The 19,804-nt window shown below is 48.0% G+C and overlaps 1 protein-coding gene and 1 long non-coding RNA gene across 3 annotated transcripts in view; both read right to left on the bottom strand.

Moving 5' to 3' along the window:
* Positions 1 to 338: 338 nt before the first annotated feature.
* LOC144585015 (uncharacterized) lies at positions 339 to 7,347 on the bottom strand. The gene has a single exon (XM_078382447.1). It carries the CDS (start codon positions 5,639 to 5,641, stop codon positions 3,206 to 3,208), a length of 2,436 nt encoding a protein of 811 aa, XP_078238573.1. The 5' UTR covers positions 5,642 to 7,347; the 3' UTR covers positions 339 to 3,205.
* A 3,127-nt stretch (positions 7,348 to 10,474) lies between these two features.
* Positions 10,475 to 19,804, bottom strand: part of LOC110071723 (uncharacterized) — a 30,830-nt gene continuing 21,500 nt past the window's right edge. The window contains exon 4 of one of the 2 annotated variants that reach the window (XR_013539521.1): positions 10,475 to 10,569. This is a non-coding gene — a long non-coding RNA (uncharacterized LOC110071723). Of the gene's footprint in view, positions 10,570 to 13,634; positions 13,704 to 19,804 lie in introns of those variants that run through there. The other variant, XR_013539522.1, reaches the window with a different exon arrangement.

The raw sequence follows: 19,804 nt of genomic DNA, 5'->3' as shown, positions 1-19,804 counted from the left end.
TTTCGCCCCAATGCGGGTTCTTTGATGTTGTAAGCTTCAACAGTCCTCCTAAGAGAATCTGAAAGCCGGAATAGAGAGGTTATATGTCCAATGTACCCCTATTTGGATTGAGATGAGTCCTCGTCTCACCCAGGGCGTCCCACTGGCACTCATACACCAAGTCTATTCCCAATTTAAAATCATTGAGAAACCAAAATATAATCATGAGTCTTAGAGTCATTCAGAACTCCCAGAACTCAAGAAAATACTGGACTCAAAGTACCATAGTTTGTGGCCTGTTAGAAAATCAAATGAAGTATGGTAACAGGTTGTCTGTTCAAGACACCAAACAAAAGTTCTTAAGTATAATTGTTTTATTAGAAAAATAAAGATTTAGATGAATTCAGTATATTTGCAAAGCATAGCATTCAAAATCATTTCCATAACTAAGGCAATTAGAAACTTTGCAAACTCCAGCTACAAAAATAAAATAATAAAATCACTATCTAAGAAAAATACTCACTAGATAAGGAATAGGTAAGGCAGAGCCCTCCTTTCCATTCTCCTACTAAGAACTACATCCTAGCAAAATACTGGAAACTCCCATAAGAAACCCCCCTTCTTCTCTCTTCACTCTGTTCACCAATCAGGACAAAGGACTGCTGGTCTCTCTCTCCGCCTTCCTTTCGCATGGGACTGCAGGTGCTGTTTACATTTTCCCTAAGTTTTGGCTCTTTCTTCGGCCTTGGCCAAGCTAACTGCAAGATAACATTGCTAGCTGGCTGTGAAGAAAAACAGCATCTTGATGCTTCTAGTAAAAATGACACAGACCCAAAATGGATTCCTTCTACATCATTCAATGACTACAAATCCCATTTAGAAATTACATTCTAGCTTCAATAACCTATATCATGACAGATGTAACCTAAGCTTACCACTCTGACTAAAGCTTGCGAGCACCCAGGGGCTTCTAAAAGAACACCTGATGCTTGAACAGAGAATTCCAGGCGTAAGTGTACTCCTAAAACATTTGAGCAGAGTCCAGGCAACCCAGCCAGGCAGTACCACTTACCCTTTTCCCAAGTCTGTTCTAATGAGCAATTAATTGAGAACAACCAAAGCTAGAAATCATGAGTTTTAAAGTCTGTCAAGACAAACAAAACTCACGCTAGTAATGGACTCAAGTAGCATCTCTGTGGCCTGTCACTTAGTATTTCAGATTTGCTGTTCAAGAGACCAAATTTAGGATTTTAAGAATTATTGTTTTATTAGAAAAATAAGAATTTAGAGATATTCAGTTTGTTGCAAAAGCATAGCATTCCAGTACATTTCCATGAATAATACAGTTAGAATCTTAGCAAATTCCAGCTACAAAAATAAAATAAAAAACTCTAAAAATAGCTTAGAAAGTAAGCTAGGCATAGTCCCCTTTTCTGTATGCTTTCTCTGAACTACATCCTAGCATAACAGCAAAAACTAGCATTTGGAACTCAAAACTCCATCCTAAAATCAATACTAAAATCATTCCAAAAATCCAAGCTCTCTCGGTCTCCATTCTCCATTTTTATTTCATGCTGGGACCACCCTTCTTCTCCACTGTTCTGTGATGTTAACCAATCAGCATAAACGGCCGTCTCTTCACACTCCACCTTCATTTCCCACGGGATGTGCAGGTGTTGTTGTCCTTTGTCCTGATGATGTGTCTTGGCTCCTTATTGTCTCTGGCCAAGGCAGCTTCATGGAAAATTCCAGTTAGCTCTAGGAGAAACAGCTTCTCGAAGCATCCAGTTATGCTAACACAGACCAATATGGATTCCTTCTACAAACTTCCATGACTTCAAATCCCATTAGTAAATCACATTTTAGTCTAAATAACCTAAACCATGACATGCCACCTCTGGGAGTTCCAAAAATCTGAAACAGGAAATCTAGTTTCCATTTTTGGCTACTAATTACAATAATAAGCAGTAATTAGCTGGTTACATAGTGCAAATACTAATGATTAACTTTAACACATTCAAAATAGCATTTAATCTAGCAAAGCATTGAGGTAGAAAAACATTCTAACAGCAACATGTAAATACATTCTTTAGGTTAAGCGCTTCTACTATCTGAAAAATAGAAAAACAGTCATGTTAGTAATACTCAATCCAGTACGCACTCTACATGTGCTCAGGAACATATCAGCAGTGAAACAGTGAAACATTAACAGTGTTTCAACGGTCTGTCACATCTTGATCTTCACAATACATTCTGGAAAGACCATCTGCCAAAACATTCAACTTTCCAGCAATGTGCTGAACTTCAAAATCAAAATCTTGTAATGCCAAATGCCATCTCAGCAATTTCTGATTGTGAGATTTCATCTTCTGCAACCAAACCAAAGCTCTATGATCTGTCTGCAGAGTGAATTTACATCCCCACAGATAAGGCCTAAGAAGATTAAGAGACCAGATAATAGATAAGGACTCTTTTTCTGGAACTGAGTAATTTCTTTCTCTTTCTAAGAGTTTTCTGGAGAAATATGAGATTGGATTAGGAATCCCATCTTCCCCTTTCTGTAACAGTACAGCTCCAAGACTCAAATCTGAAGCATCTGCTTGTAGAATGAATGGTATGTCAAAGTCAGGGGATTTTAGTATAGGTGCAGCACTAATCTTTGCCTTTAAGGCTTCAAAAGCACCTTGACACTCAGGTGTCCATTTTACCTTGACAGGCTGTCTTTTCTTAGATAGCTCCGTCAAAGGCGTTGCCAAATGACTGAAATCAGGAATGAATTTTCTTTAATAGCCAAATAGGCCCAAAAAGGATTGAACGTGCTTTTTAGTTGTAGGAATAGGCCAATCATTTATGGCTTGCAAAGGCTGGATTTCTCCTTGTCCAATTAAATGACCCAAGTACATGACTTTTCCCTGCATCCACTGACATTTAGTCGCTTTGACTGTCAATCCTGCTTGCTGGATTCTAGACAACACACTTTCAATGTGTGACATGTGAGATTCAAAATCAGAACTGAAAACTGCAATATCATCAAGATAAGCACTAGCAAATGTAAGACCATGCAAAAGTTTGTCTATCCTCTGAAATGAAGCACCGGCGTTTTTTTTAAAAAAAAGGTAAACCATGACAAAGCTCTTTCCACATTCCAGGCATTCATGTGGTTTCTCCCCAGTGCAGGTTCCTTGATGTAACCTAAGGGCATCACTGCGACTAAAGCTCATTCCATTCATTTATGTGGTTTCACCTGAGTGTGAGACCTTTGATGTACCCTAAGGTTACAACTCTGACTAAAGCTCTTTCCACATTCCATGCATTTATGTGGTTTCTTCCCAGTGTGGGTCCTTAGATGCGGCGTAAGGTCACCACTGCGACTAAAGCTCTTGCCACATTCCATGCATTTATATGGTTTCTCCCCAGTGTGGGTCCTTTGATGTACCCTAAGCTGACCTCTCTGACAAAAACGCTTTCCACATTCCATGCATTTATGTGGTTTTTCCCCAGTGTGGATCCTTTGATGTATCCTAAGCTGACCCCTGTCACTAAAGCTCTTTCCACATTCCATGCATTTATGTGGTTTCTCCCCAGTGTGGGTCCTTTGATGTGACGTAAGGTCACCACTGTGACTAAAGCTCTTTCCACATTCCATGCATTTATGTGGTTTCTCCCCAGTGTGGGTCCTTTGATGTACCCTAAGCTGATCACTGCGACTAAAGCTCTTTCCACATTCCATGCATTTATATGGTTTCTCCCCAGTGTGGGTCCTTAGATGTGACGTAAGGTCACCACTGCGACTAAAGCTCTTTCCACATTCCATGCATTTATGTGGTTTCTCCCCAGTGTGGGTCCTTTGATGTACCCTAAGGTTACCACTCTGACTAAAGCTCTTTCCACATTCCATGCATTTATGTGGTTTCTCCCCAGTGTGGCTCCTTTGATGTAACTTAAGGTCACCACTGCGACTAAAGCTCTTTCCACATTCCATGCATTTATATGGTTTCTCCCCAGTGTGGGTCCTTTGATGTACCCTAAGCTGACCTCTCTGACAAAAACGCTTTCCACATTCCATGCATTTATGTGGTTTCTCCCCAGTGTGAGTCCTTTGATGTGACCTAAGATGACCACTGTGAATAAAGCTCTTTCCACATTCCATGCATTTATGTGGTTTCTCCCCAGTGTGAGTCCTTTGATGTGACCTAAGATGACCACGGTGAATAAAGCTCTTTCCACGTTCCATGCATTTATATGGTTTCTCCCCAGTGTGGGTCCTATGATGTCTCCTAAGCTGACCACTCTGACTAAAGTTCTTTCCACATTCCATGCATTTATATGGTTTCTCCCCAGTGTGGGTCCTTTGATGTACCCTAAGGTTACCACTCTGACTAAAGCTCTTTCCACATTCCATGCATTTATGTGGTTTCTCCCCAGTGTGGGTCCTTTGATGTAACCTAAGATTACCACTGCGACTAAAGCTCTTTCCACATTCCATGCATTTATGTGGTTTCTCCCCAGTGTGCGTCCTTTGATGTAACCTAAGATTACCACTGTGACTAAAGCTCTTTCCACATTCCATGCATTTATGTGGTTTCTCCCCAGTGTGAGTCCTTTGATGTGACCTAAGATGACCACTGTGAATAAAGCTCTTTCCACATTCCATGCATTTATGTGGTTTCTCCCCAGTGTGAGTCCTTTGATGTGACCTAAGATGACCACTGTGAATAAAGCTCTTTCCACATTCCATGCATTTATGTGGTTTCTCCCCAGTGTGAGTCCTTTGATGTGACCTAAGATGACCACGGTGAATAAAGCTCTTTCCACATTCCATGCATTTATATGGTTTCTCCCCAGTGTGGGTCCTATGATGTCTCCTAAGGTGACCACTCTGACTAAAGTTCTTTCCACATTCCATGCATTTATATGGTTTCTCCCCAGTGTGGGTCCTTTGATGTACCCTAAGGTTACCACTCTGACTAAAGCTCTTTCCACATTCCATGCATTTATGTGGTTTCTCCCCAGTGTGGGTCCTTTGACGTAACCTAAGATTACCACTGCGACTAAAGCTCTTTCCACATTCCATGCATTCATGTGGTTTCTCCCCAGTGTGGGTCCTTTGATGTGACGTAAGGTCACCACTGCGACTAAAGCTCTTTCCACATTCCATGCATTTATGTGGTTTCTCCCCAGTGTTTGTTCTTTGATGTTTCCTAAGGTCACCACTGTCACTAAAACTCTTTCCACATTCCATGCATTTATATGGTTTCTCCCCAGTGTGAGTTCTTTGATGTGACCTAAGGTGACCACTCAGACTAAAAGTCTTTCCACATTCCATGTATTTGTACGGTTTCTCCCCAGTGTGAGTTCTTTGATGTGTTCTAAGGCCAGAACTCTGACTAAAGCTCTTTACACATTCCATGCATTTATATGGTTTCTCCCCAGTGTGAGTTCTTTGATGTGAACTCAGGTGACTGTTCTGCCTGAAGCTCTTTCCACATTCCATGCATTTACATGGTTTCTCCCCGGTGTGAGTTATTTGATATGAACTCAGGGAATTGTTGTGACTAAAGCTCTTTCCACATTCCATGGATTTATGTGGTTCCTCCCCAGTGTGGGTCCTTTGATGTGAACGCAGATTTCTTCTCCCGCTGAAACTCTTTTCACATTCCATGTTTTTGTATCATTTCTCCCCAGGGTGAGTTCTTTAAACTGAACTAGTGGCACTGGTCTGAAGCTGTCTCCACACTTCAGGTGTTTAAGCCATTTCTCCTTTAGCTCATGGGTTTTTCTAAGCTTTTCTTCCCAGCTTCACACTTGACTGTTTTCAGGGCCAGAAGAAGTATAATTCTGGCCATCGTGTGTTACCTGATAGAGAAAAAAGGAGATGTCTTGAGAATGTAGCACAGAGCAGAATCTAACTGGAGGTCAAACCAAAAATTTGCTGTCTTTGACTCCTTTGAAAGGCATATGTCTCCTGAAGGCTTTACTGGCAACATTTGAAAAATTAGCCGTATTGTGCAAACAACATGGACTCCCCTTGCCTGAACTGATACTTCCAAAGGGACAGGGATGGGAAAACATAGTTGATTAATATTAACCACTATCCGAAATATTAAGCATGGGCCATCAAGTCAATTCTGACTGATGGCAACCCTTTTTTCAGGGGTTTCTAGGTAGAGAATACTCAAAAGTCGTTCCCCATTCCCTGCTTCTGGGACCCTGCAGTTTTCCGAAGGCCACACAGGCTGACTTTGCCCGTGGGAGACACAGCGGGGAACCTTGGGTTCTGCAACCAGATATTTAAACCACTGACCTATCCAGCCAGCTTACTCAGAAATACAAGGATGGGGTTTGATTAGAATTGAGGTTTTACTGGAAAAGTTCCATGGTTTACTTGCAAATTTCTTCCACTGTACAGTACTTAATTTAAAGGCATTGCAAATCCATAAATATATTGAAGATGGTGAACCCATGAAAAGAGAAAGGGAAGGAAGAGCTGGAGAACCTGGATTAATAAAAAGCCATTGTTGGCTCATATTTAGCTTGAGATCTACAACAATTCCAACATCCCTCTCGCTCGTAGTTTTGCTGAGCCAAGTATCCCCCATCTTGCAATTGGTTTCTTTTTCCAAGGTGCAGGACTTTGCACTTGACCGTGGCCAGGTAGGATCTTGCCAAAAAGAGAGGGGAAATATTATTAAATGTTGGGGTGAGGGTTTTTGGATTAGGGTTTTTTTAAAGGAAAATTGGGTGTTGCTTTGCTGGGGTATGTCATCAGAGTATGGGACCAAATGGAGATAGGATGCTAAAATGGAATGGTTTAAAGTCTTGATAAATAAAGATAAATGTTAATGGATGAAGAGGAAGATAAATTAAACCCTACCAAGAATGAAAGAAGGTATAATATTATCATATGAAATAAACTGATAAATAGAACTGACATGCAGGATTTTTGGAGAGAAGTGAAAGGAGATGTAAATAAGTTTACTTTTTATTCATCAGCATCTATGTTATTTTAGGATAGATTATATATATTTGCATCTAGTGATTGTGATTTAGAGTTTGTAAGACAGACGTAGGGTTAATAAAAGTAGCAGTGTGATAGTCTATATGGACACTGGGTAATAACTTCTTTCTCTTGGCTAATGCAGATGATTGTGGACTGTTATGCTGTTGCTGCTGTATATAAATGTCAATAGACTTAGTTGCTAGAAGTCTAGTGTCTCTGGGACTGCAACATGGGGCTTCGGCAACAGTCACTGCTAAAAACTGCGACACTCTGACATAAGCACTACTGAGGCTGATGAAGAGTTCTGGAGGACTCCAAAGCTTGCACACCAGGCTGGAATGAAGAAAAGCTTACCCGACCAACCACCAACACTCTGTCCATGGAACAGACCTTATTTATTTATTTTCTTCCCTAGCACACTTGGGTAAATGTTACTTGGAAATTACAAGATGAAATTAAAATCAATTCAGATAGGTTGAAGAACAAGATAAGTCAAAAGATAAAGGAATATAAAACATGAAACATTCTGTGGTTTGGCAGAAGTGCATTATTTAAAATGAAATAGATCCCTAAATTATATTTCCTATTCTGGATGTTACCAATAAAGATTTTGCGTAAGTACCGTATTTTTTGCTCCATAAGACGCACTCCCCCCCAAAATGTGGGGAGGAAAGTCTGTGCGTCTTATGGAGCGAAGGCAGCAATTCCGTCCCCGCTGGCCCCGTGGGGGGGAGCGTAGCAAGGGTCCGGGTGAGCCTTCCAGGACCCATGCGATGCTCCCCCCACCCCCACGAGGCCAGCGCAGGCAAAATCACCAGCTTCCAGGTGGGGGGAGCGTCGCAAGGGTCCTGGAAGGCTCACCTGGTCCCTTGCGACGCTACCCCCACCCCCGCACAGGGCCAGTGCCGGTGAAATTGCCAGATTCTGGGCGTCTTTTGAGGCTTGGGAAGCCTCAAAAGACTCCCAGAACCTGATGGTTTCACCCCCCCGGCCCCGTGGGGGGTGTGGGGGTAGCGTCCCAAGGGTCCGGGTGAACCTTCCAGGACCCTTGCGACGCTACCCCCACCCCCGCACAGGGCCAGCGCCAGTGAAATCGCCAGATTCTGGGCATCTTTTGAGGCTTGGGAAGCTTCAAAAGACTCCCAGAACCTGGCAGTTTCAACCTCCCTGGCCCCGTGGGGGGTGTGGCGGGAGCGTCCCAAGGGTCCGGGTGAGCCTTCCAGGACCCTTGCGACGCTACCCCCACCCCCGCATAGGGTCAGCACCGGCGAAATTGCCACCTTTTGGGGCTCTTCTGAAGTTTCACAACTCTCAAAAGAGCCTCAAATGGTGGCGATTTTGCCACCTCTGGCCCCCAGGGGGGCAGGGCGAGTCTCCAAGGGATCCTGGAACACACCCTAGGACCCTTTGGAGACTCACCCTCGCCCCCCGGGGACCAGAGGGGGCAAAATTGCCACCTTCTGGGGCTCTTCTGAGGCTTGGAAAGATTCAGAAGAGTCCCAGAAGGTGGCAATTTTGCCCCCTCTGGCCCCTGGGGGCGCAGGGTGAGTCTCCAAAGGGTCCTGGAACACACCCTAGGACCCTAGGGTGTGTTCCATAAGATGGACCTCTCCATAAGGCTCACCAAATTTTAGGAGAAGGAAACAGATTGTTTTTTTCCTGTTTTCTTCTCCTAAAAATTTGGTGCGTCTTATGGAAAGGTGCATCTTATGGAGCAAAAAATACGGTAGTTAAAATAATGGCGAGTGATGATTAATACATATTGCAATAATAGTAAGAAAGCTAGGATTAATAAATGTTGGTAAATATTACAAAAAGAAGGTGTCAGATAACCGATATAAAATATAACAAATCAAATAGGATGTATTTATTTATTTATTTATTTATTTATTTATTTACTTATGTATTTATTTATTTATTTATTTATTTGTTTGTTTGTTCTAGTTGTACCCCGCCTATCTGGTCAAAACGACCACTCTAGGCTTATAACCAACAATAAATATTTAATATGAAAACAATTAGAAACGCATGGAAGGGAGGGAATTCTGGATAACATTTTTTTTTTCAAAGAAAACATTGGGGAATTGGCTAAAAAGACTGATAATCCTGTTCTTACAAAATACTGTATTTTTCCATTTATAAGACACCTTTGTTCATAAGACCCACACAGACTCTTTTCTAACCCAAAAATTAAGAAAACATAGCTTTGAGTATTCAGCCTCTGGGTTCAGAATGCTCGGACATGAGTAATCCCTGTTGCTTCTGAGCCTGCAGTCTCCACCTCCAATGAGGTGTGTCCCAATCGGTTTGTAGAGCATCAGCTGACGTCAGTTCCACAAGACTCGTGATTGGATCAAGCTAAGTTTACTGACTGTACGAAGTTAAGCCTCATGATTGAAGGAAGCCTGTTTACAGAGGCAACATACGTGCCCTTTTTTGTTTTCTCCATCCTCTCAGCTTACTTCTGTGTAACCAGTGAGGTGTGGATAAAATACCATCTTATACACGGAAAACTACAGCATGTTAGGAAGTTGGTAGGGAAGTATTAAGTCCACCAATCTCCCCTCTGACCAAAGTGGTTGAGAAATTATCCAGAAAATTTTAAATGGGTTTATAAAAAAATGGATGAAACAGATACAAGATAGCAAGCAAATAGGAAAGACAGTGGGAGAAGAGAGGATGTCATGACTAAACATAGTTCAATTAGAAAAATGGGCAAAAGAATAGTAAAGAAAGGAAGGAGAAGGTAAAAAATTAGGAAAAATGAGGAGACCATTGAAAAAAGACTGAAGCTCGAGGCAATGAAAAACAGAAAGGGGATCATAAATGAAATGACTTGCATCCTATTTTATTTTCCTTCTCTCATTTTTTTCCTCAATAATGAAGAGGTCCATCGGATCCTATACTCTCTGTCTCCATTTATATTTCACCCCTTCATCTGATGTTGGGATTCAAAATGGAAACATTTTCTTTTGATGTCCTCTTATGACCAAAGATCATCCGCAAACTTTATTTCAATGACGTTTCTGCCACAGATTCAGTATGTTTTGGGGAAATGGTGGACAAAGATCTTGACAATTTTTTAAAAAAACTCTTTGGGAACCTTAGGGGAGAATTCCTCAACCCACATTTATGTACGTATGCATGTATGTGTGTGTGTTCCTGTGTGTGCATGTGCTCCATCTACCACTTGCTTAAAGTGGCACCTTCTCTAAAATCCATGCCTGGGGCCCGATAAATGCATAAACACCCACCAACTCAGTCTCCTTTGCACTGTCACGCCCATCTTGGTGGCAACTCTTGCACTCACCAGGCACCATGGAAGGTCTGGTAGAAGGCGCCCTCCAAACGCTCCTGATGCTTTCTGTGATTGGGCTAAAATTCTCTGAAATACTGATGTAATTCAGGATTAGCATCCTGTTAATCATAGGGTTATCATTTCATAAATAAACAAACACAGTGGTGCTTCTGGTCCCAAAGAATGAAAGAGATCTCACCTGCTATTCAAGTTTTGGGGGGGCTTCGGAGTTTGATTCTTGTCTTTTCATCCAGAGAAACGCCGGAGAGCATCAGCGGAGTCTCACCCCGTCCTTGGGAGAGAAAAATAAAAACAAATCATTCTGGAGCCTTCTCGGATGGACAAAACCAAAAGCCTTCCCTTAGCATAAAAGCCTTTGTCTTTTTGACAAGCTGGAGAATTCAATTCTTCCAAAAATACCCTTTAGTTTATGAATGTGTATGTGAGGGGGGTTGTGTGCTTCTATACCCAAGATGCCAAAAGCCAGGAAATAGCCCAAAACTGCTGCACAATCTCGTGCCCGCTTTGCCAGCAGGAAAAAGGAGGCCGAGCCTAACAGAGCAAAGGGAGGCTGAAGGGTGGCCACACCCAAGGCAGCCGCCCAGAGGGTCTACAGCAGGGGGTCCCCCCAACCTTGGGCCTCCGGATGTTCTTGGACTTCCGCTCCCAGAAATCCTGTCCAATAAAGGGGGTGGTGGAGGCTTCTGTGAGTTGCAGTCCAAGAACCTCTGGAGGCCTGAGGTTGGGGACCCCCTGGACTTTGCGGGAGACCCTCTTCTGCTCTTTGCCCTTCACAGCCCTGACCATGCCTTTGTGCCTGGGGGAGGAGTGGTCACTTGATGAAAAAGGGGAGTCAGATTCTGGGATGGTCCCTCGCGTGGTGTCACTCTGGGAACGGCGGGGGTGCTGGGGGGGGACTCCTGTTCACCCCTCCACCCTCAGCCTGTGGAGTGTTTCAGGTTTCCATTAATTCCCCGTACTATTTCACAGAGGCATGAAAAACCGGAAAGAGGCTATGGAGAAGAATGTGGTGGTCCGGCAGCCCCCCCCATGTGATGATGACACACAACCTCCGCCTGCTTTCTAAGACCTTCCAGGAGGACCTTTGCTCAGCCCCTCAAGCCCCAAGGTCCGGCCATCCAGCCGACCACCATCCCTTGCGCCAACGAAAACAGTTAAGACATAAAGAAGCAAAGCGGGGAAAGGCAGGATAAAAGTAATTTTGAATAAATAAATGACTTCTAAGCTAATTAAGAATCTAATGACTGAATTTCCTGCCTCTAAGAAAGTCTCTTCCTGGAAACCAAGAGGAGATTCAGACAATTTCCTGAGAATATTTTTATAAACCCAAAATCATCATCAGCAAACCTCACACAAGACTCCATGCACGCACGCACACATACACACACACTTTTCCCAGTGTAGGAATCGTGCAGCCCCTCCCCCCCAGGGGCTCTCCTGCCCCCATTCCTGTGGGTGGGAAAAGCATGGAAGGGGGGGTGAAGGGTCTGGGTTCAGGTCACGGCCTGGTTCCCGTGACAGGAACTTCCCTCCTTTGCAGGGGCTTCAGCAGCCGCCTTGGCTGCCATAGAAATATCATCCTCATCATCCACACCCCTCCCTCCCAGCTGACCCCCTGTCTTCTCCCTCCTCCAAGCCCCATTTCTCTGTGCCCCGTCCTCCCCCCACCCCCTCCTCCCACTCCCTTGCACCCCCACCCACCAAAACGGCCCCCATTTCCCACTTGGGGCTTTCCAGGAAATTCCCCCCAAGAAAAGTGGTTTCCTGGGGGGGGTCACCCTGAGACTTTAGCTGGAGAAGGTCGGGGGGGGAAACAACCACAACAAGGGGGGGTCGGTGTCCCTCCTGCCCCTTCGGAGTACCGGGATCTTGGCCCCGCCTTGACTTCCCGCCTCTTTTCCCCCACAAACACACACAAAAGATTCCACAGAGTGTGAGGAGTGAGGAGTGCCTCCCCTCCCCCTCCACCCCTCCCAAATAAAATGCCCCAAATCGCCCCCACCTCCATCCAGACCCTGAAGAGGCCGGAAAGAAACAGCGAGAGAGACAAAAAAGGGGAGGGAGGAGGGGGCACGGCCTCGGCTTCCAGTTCTTGTGGTGGGGACGAAGCCCCGGAAACAGCCCCTCCTCTACAGCTTTTGTAGCTCTACGTTCTCCCCCCTCCCTTTCCTCTCAACGAATCACCGTTGAGAAGAGGAGGGGGGAGCAGGAGTGGGAGGGGCATAGATTCGGTAACTTTTAGTCTCCATCCTCCGGAAGGACGTAGAGCTACGAAAGTTTTAGAGGAGGGGGAGGAGGGGCTGCTTCCGGCGCTGCGTTCCCCCAATAGAACCGGAAGTGGGGCACCGTGCCCCCTCCCTGCCCCCACTTTTCCTCTCTCGCTCCGCCCCTTCCCCGACCTCTTTCCCCGCCTGAGGATCCCAACGGAGGGGGGGCGATTTGGGGGCCTTTTGGGGGGGGAAGAGGGAGGGGGAAGGGGTGTCCCTAAAAATACATTCCCCCTGAAGGGGAGGAAAATACTCGGTGGGGGGGCGGAGGGGGCCTTTCCGTGGAATCTTCGGCGGGAGGGGGGATCTTTAGTGGGGCTTGTGTGTGTGTGTTGTGTGCGTGTGTTTGTGTGGGGAAAGAGGGGCAGGAAGTCAGGGTGGGGTCCGAGATCCCAATACGCCAAAGGGGCAGGAGGGACGCCCCCCCGGGGGCCCCCTTTGCGTGTGTTTCTCACGGAGTCCCCTCAGGCTCCCCTCTCCCTCCTCCCCGCCCCCCCCCCCGCACCTTCTCCAGCCTGAGACGACTCCGTCTTTGAGGCCTTTGTTTTCTTTCCGGTTCCTCACAAAGACGCCAGCTGCTTCCTCCTCCTCCTCCTCCTCCTCCTCCTCCAAAGGCCACAAGATGTTTTAAATTAAACACCAATCAATTCAGGGACAGACCAGTGAACAAAGGCATTCAGTTCATTCATCAGGGCGGGCTTAAATGATTGGTTGGGAATAAACAGAGTCCATCACAGGAAGCAAATCCCATTGAGATCAACCGTTTATGTATTTAAATAACGCTTCAAATCCTGACATTTCACACCAACTCAGTCTCCTTTGCACTGTCACGCCCATCTCGGTGGCCCCTCTTGCCCTCACCAGGCGCCACGGAAGGTCTGGTGGAAGGCGCCCTCCAAACGCTCCCGATGCCTCCTGCGATTGGGCTAAAATTCTCTGAAATACTGATGTCAGCTTTACAACATCTCGCATCCTGCTAATCATAGGGTTATAATTTAATGAATAAACAAACACAGTGTCGCATCTGATCTCAAAGAATGAAAGAGATCTTACCTGCTTTAAGGGGGGGGGGGCTTTGGCTTTCTCTTTTTCGTCCAGAGAAAAGTCGGGAGAGCATCAGCTGAACCTCACCCCGTCCCTGGGAGAAAAGGGGAAAAAATCATTCTGGAGGCTTCTCGGATAGACAAAACTAAAAGCTTTCCCTTAGCATAGAAGCCTTTGTCTTTCTGACAATCTGGAGAATGCAATTCTTTTAAATAATATCCTCTGGTTTATGAATGTGGTGGGGATGGTGTGCTTCTATGCCCACGATTCCAAAAGCCAGGAAATAGCCCAAAACTGCTGCACAATCTCGTGCCCGCCTTGCCAGCAGGAGAAAGGAGGCCGAGCCAGACAGAGCAAAGGGCGGCTGAGGGGTGGCCACACCCAAGGCAGCCGCCCAGAGGGTCTAAAGCAGGGGGTCCCCCCAACCTTGGGCCTCCGGATGTTCTTGGACTTCCACTCCCAGAAATCCTGGCCAGCAGAGGGGGTGGTGAAGGCTTCTGGGAGTTGTAGTCCAAGAACATCTGGAGGCCCAAGGTTGGGGATCACTGATGTATTTAACTCCTTCTATTACTTCAATATATTTCCCAGTCTCTGATCTCTCATCTACCTCAATCATTCCCTCTTTGAACCTCTGATCTCAATCTCTTTTCAATCCTCTCACTCTCCTCTCTCTCTCTCCTCACCCTCACACCTCCTTTTCTCTCTCTCTCTCCCCCCCGGACCCCTGCTTTTGTGCCCCCCTTCTTCTCTCCTGCTCCCGCCTTCTGTCCTCCTCATTGGCTCTCCTGCCAAGGTTCCCTGGTGACGGACAGGTGCTGACTGGGGTACCCGCTACACCCTTTGTGTGTGTGTGTGCTTCTTGCGGAGTCCCCTCAGGCTCGCCTCTGCCCCTCCCCCCCCCCAACCTTCTCCAACCAAAGTCTGGACACAACCCCCCTCCCGAAATCACTTTTGTTGGAAAGCTTTGGGGAAGGGATCCTTTTTGTGGGGGGGGGGAGGAGAAGGGGGAGAGGGGGGCTGCAAGGGGTGGGTGTAGGGGGTGGGGTGGGGAATCGGATGGGTCCCAGAGAAATGGGGTTTTGAGAAGGGAGAAGATAGTGGGTTGGCTGGGAGGGAGGGATGTGGATGATAAGGGTGATGCTTCATTTCTATGGCAGCCTGCAAGGGAGGAAGTTTCTGAAACGCGAACCAGGCCCTGACCTGAATCCAGAACCTCAACACCCCCCGTTTTTCCCACTCAGGGAGGAGTGGTCACTTGATGAAAAGGGGAGTCAGCTTCTGGGATGTTCCCTCGCGTGGTGTCGCTCTGTGAACGGCAGGGGTGCTGGGGGGGCAGATTCCTATTTAACCCCTCCCACCCCTTAGCTTGTGGAGTGTTTCAGGTTTCCATTAATTCCCCATACTATTTCACAGAGGCATGAAAAACCGGAAAGAGGCTATGGGGAAGAATGTGGTAGTCCGGCACCCCCCGTGTGATGATGACACACGACGTCCGCCTGCTTTTTAAGACCTTCCAGGAGGCCCTTCGCTCAGCCCCTCCGGCCCCCAAGGTCCGGCCATCCAGCCGACCACCGTCCCCTGCGCCAACGAAAGCAGTAAGTCATAAACAAGCAAACAGGAGGAAAGTAATTTTGAATGAAGGCATGAAAGAAAGAATGAATTCCAAGCTAATTAAGAATCTAATGACTGAATTTCCTGTCTCTAAGAAAGTCTCTTCCTGGAAACCAAGAGGAAGATTCAGACAATTTCCTGAGTGGGAAGAGGGTCTGGGTTGAGGGTCTGGGTTCAGGTCAGGGCCTGGTTCTTTGGCCGGGATCTTCCCTCCTTTGCAGGGGCATCAACTGCCTTGGCTGCCAGATGGGCCGCATAGAAATGAATCACCATCATCAGCATCCCTCCCTCCAAGCCCCGTTTCTTTGGGCCCCCTCCTATCCCCCCAACGCCTTGCAGCCCCCCCTTTCCCCTTCTCTTCCCCCCCCCAGAAAAGGCCCCCAATTCCCACTTGGGACTTTCCAGGAACTTCCCCCCCCCAAGCTTTCCAACAAAAGAGGGTTCCGGGGGGGGGGCTCAAGTTCAGACTTTGGCTGGAGAAGGTCCGGGGGGGGGGGAAACAACCACAACAACGGGGGGGGGGGAAGGAGAGGCGAGCCTGAGGGGACTCCAGGGGAAAAAACCACACACACACACACAGAGAGAGAGAAGGAACGGAAAGGCCCTCCTGCCTGCCAGCCCCCGCCGAGGAGTGGGGGGAGGGGGCAGCTATTTTTCTACTTTTGGTGGGGAATATCTTGCTCCGGCGCCCCAACCTCGCCCCACTGCTCTCCCCCCTCCCTCCTTCTGCCCCCCCTCCAAAATAAAGGCCCCCCCAATCGCCCCCACCTCCGTCCGGATCCTCGGGCGGGAAACAGGGCGGAAGGAACATCGAGAGAGGGGGAAAAAGAAGGGAGGGAAGGAGGGAGGGGGACGTGGCCCCACTTCCGGTTCCGGTGGGGGGAAGGACACAGTGCCGGAAGCAGCCCCTCCTCCTCCTCTTCCTTCTTGCCCACTTTCGTAGCTCATCCTGCCCGTCCATCCCCCGTTTAGTCCACGAGGGGGGGCGCCGGGAGAGGGGGCCCCCCAGGAGATGGTGTGTCTGTGTGTGTGTGTGTGATAGAGAGAGAGAGAGAAGAGCCCATGGATAGCCCTCCCCTCCCCCCGAATCCTCTCCCGTCTTCTCAGGATGATGGGAAGAGAGCCCCCCGCCCCCCTTCCTCCTCTCCAAGCCCTCCCCCCCGCCGAGAGAACCCCCCAAAGAGGGCTGGGAAACCCTCCCCCCCTCCAGCGCCTCTTCTTCCCCCCCCAGAAAGAGGGGCACCCAATGAGCCCCCCCACCCCGCTTTCTTCTGACGATGAGCAGGAGGGGAGAGGGAGGGAGGGGAGGAAAGAGCTTCAGTCAGAACAGTTCCCCGAGTTCCCATCAAAGAACTCACGGTGAGCCTAAAATGCATTGGCCTTTTTGGTAGCCACATCCGACCGTTGGCTCTTATTGAGCTTGCGATCCACGACAATTCCCAGATCCTTCTCGTTCATAGTTTTGCTGAGCCCTGTATCCCCCGTCTTGTAAGCGTGCAATTGGTTTCTCTTTCTGTTGTGCAGGACTTTGCACTTCTCCTGGTCCAATTTCCTTCTGTTGCTTTCGGCCCAGGGCTCCAGCCTATCAAGTTCATTTTGAATTTCTTCTGTCGTCCAGTGTATTAGCTACTCCACCCAATTTTGTGATACAGCATTTGCAAGTTTGATTAGCATCCCCTGCATCCCCAATCCACATCATTAATAAAAATGTTGAAGGGCACCGGGCCGAGGACTGAGCCTTGGGTAACCCACTTGTGACCTCCTCCCAATTAGTGAAGGAGCCATTAATCATCATCCTCTGAGTACGATTATGTAGCCAACTGTGTATTAATTAGAAGATTGTGGACCACTTGGTCAAAAGCTATACTGAAGATAACAAAGAATATGTCTACAGCATATAGGAGGGAGGTGACCATCTTTTACCATCTCCACACAAGAATTGGAGGTTCTTCGTGACTTTGTGTACCTCGGCTCAATGATCTTTGACACTCTCTCCCTAGATGTCGAGCTGGATAAACGCATTGGCAAAGCAGCTACCATGTTCTCAAGACTCACAAAGAGAGTATGGCTCAATAAGAAGCTGACGGCATATACCAAGATCCAGGTGTATAGAACCTGTGTCCCGAGTACACTCCTGTACTGCAGTGAGTCCTGGACCCTTTGGGCTCGGCAGGAGAGGAAGCTGAACACGTTCCATATGTGTCGTCTCCGACGGATTTTTGGTATCACCTGGCAGGACAAAGTTCCAAATAGAGTAGTCCTAGAACGAGCTGGAATTTTCAGCATGCATACATTACTGAAACAACAACGTCTATGTTGGCTTGGGCATGTTGTGAGAATGGCTGACGGCTGGATTCCAAAAGATCTCCTGTACAGAGAATTAGTGCAGGGAAATTGCCCCAGAGGGAGACCACAGCTGTGATACAAGGATATCTGCAAGTGCGATCTGAATGGACCTCAACAGATGGGAAACCCTGACCTCTGAGCGTTCAGCCTGGAGGCAGGCGGTGCATCATGGCCTCTCCCAATTGTTCAGCAGGCCGAGGCAAAGGGGCAGTCCCGAAAGCAGCCAAATCAGGAAGCTTTTCAGGGGACAAATTGGATTTGTCTTCAGTGTGGAAGAGATTGTCACTCTCGAATTGGCCTTCTCAGCCAGACTAGATGCTGTTCCAAGTCCTCCATACAGAGCACGTTACTGTAGTCTCTCGAGACTGAAGGATGCCTAATCGAAAGGTGACAAATCCACCCCAAGTCATCCCTGGGTAGAAGCAATAGCTCCTCTCTTTACACACCTCCAATACAGGAGAGAAAATCCCAGTCTGTTCCACTATAGGAGGGCTCCAGTGCTGATTAAATGGGTTGCCTCTCCCAGATCCCTGCTGAGGGAACGGGAAAAAAAAATGGAGAGAGAGAGAGAGAAGGGGGCAGGGGGTCATGAGGGGCCGGCGACCTCTTCACCCCCCCAGTGGGCGAGAAGCCAAGTTGGCCACACCTGTAATTGATTTGTGAGGACATGGAGGCTGGGATGTGGAAGCATTATGTCCACAACCCCTGAGTAGAGTGTAAGATCACCCGTGGACTGGAAGCCGAGTGAGGCACACAAGTGGCAACCCTAAAGGCCTGCATGTTGGTGTAATGCCATTTTGATCCTGAATCTCCTTGGTGGGTGAGCGGGGTGAGCCTTGGGATGGGGTGGGATTCAAGGACCACTTGGAAGAATGGCATGAATGCAAAGAATGAATATTCACACACAAAAACCGCCTCCGAGCTCTTCTCCCACCTGACTGCAGGGAGGAAAGCAAGCGGAAAAACACACAACCAGGAGCCATTTTTTCTGTGCCAGAATCCAGCTCTCTTTCCAGGACTCCTCTGGCTTTCCACCTGAGGCACGGTGGGTGTCTAAACAGGGTGGCATGGAAGGCCTGCCCAGGTGTCCACCACACGCGGACACCAAGAAGTCACAAAGCCCGCTTTAAAGAAATTTAAAAGCTGGAAAGTGAGCTCCGTAGGATACCCTAAGGAGGGCTGGAAGAAATTGCCACAGAGACCAAGGAGCCCCAGTGGGGAAAAATTGAATTCGAAGACATAGAAGCTGAACTTTTGCTCAGATTTATGAGATAATCCTGAGGGAAGAAGAGCCTCCCTCACGGGGGGAATTTAAAAAATTCTCTCAAGAGGAAAGAATGGAAGAAATCCCCCTTTCCTCCTTCCAAAAACACGTCCCTTTTGAGGAGAGCTTCTGTCCTCTGAGCCTGGAAGAAAGTGTGAGAGAAGGTTTGAGGAGTAATGAGCTTAATTAAGACCTTGGTCATTCTAGGGCAGGGGTCAGGGAACTTTTTCACCTTTTACCCCCTAAAAAATGTATATATGCCGACATTACCCCCTTGATTTGAAAGGAAGGATCTCGGTCACGCGCGGCCAGTCAAGCACCGCCGCTGAAGCCTCGCCACCCACGCCCAGGCCTCCGTTGCTGCCGCCTGGCGGGGCCGCGCTCAGTCCTTGGCCCCATGGGGGCGGCTCCCCTTCTCCGCCCGCGGGTGGCTCCTGGGCGGACGTTGAAGAGCAGCAGGTGGCTCGCCCTCCGGGGCCACCTCCCGCTCTCGCACTGGCTCTGGCAGCTGCTCGCCGCGGTGGCCGTGTTGGGCCTCGGCGTCAGGGCTCCCGCAGGCCTTGCCATCGAAGCGGTGCGACAGCTGCCGCATGGAGGGGAAGAGGCTCCACCAGGCCTGGCCGGCGCGGAGGCACTGCCGAAGGAAGCCACGCAACCGGGCAAGCGCTGCCGCTGGCGCCCAACAGACTCCTACAGGGCCCGTCGCCGGCCGCCATCTGCCGTGGCTTGGTTGCAGCTGGGCTGGAGAAGGGGGCGGGAAGGGGGAAACCGGGGACCCCCCTCCAGGCAGAGGAGGAGCGAAGGGGGTTATGGTCGCGTCCTCATTACCCCCAGGATTTTCATTTTTACTCTATTTGGGGTAATTTATCCCTGTTCCCTGACCACTGTTATAGGGAAAGAGATGGTGGTGGTGGTCGCCTTTGTTTTCAAACAAAGTTCCTGTGGAACTTTTCCCAGTCAGAAAGGAATGTAAA

This window comes from Pogona vitticeps, chromosome W (assembly GCF_051106095.1).
Source record: "Pogona vitticeps strain Pit_001003342236 chromosome W, PviZW2.1, whole genome shotgun sequence".
Taxonomy (NCBI): Eukaryota; Metazoa; Chordata; class Lepidosauria; order Squamata; family Agamidae; genus Pogona; species Pogona vitticeps.
Note: the sequence above shows the minus strand (reverse complement) of the source record. Positions and strands in the feature narration are given on the sequence as shown.

Coding starts and splice junctions, on each gene's coding strand:
- LOC144585015 (XM_078382447.1), bottom strand. CDS start 5,641: ATGGAATGTGAAAAGAGTTTCAGCGGGAGAAGAAATCTGCGTTCACAT.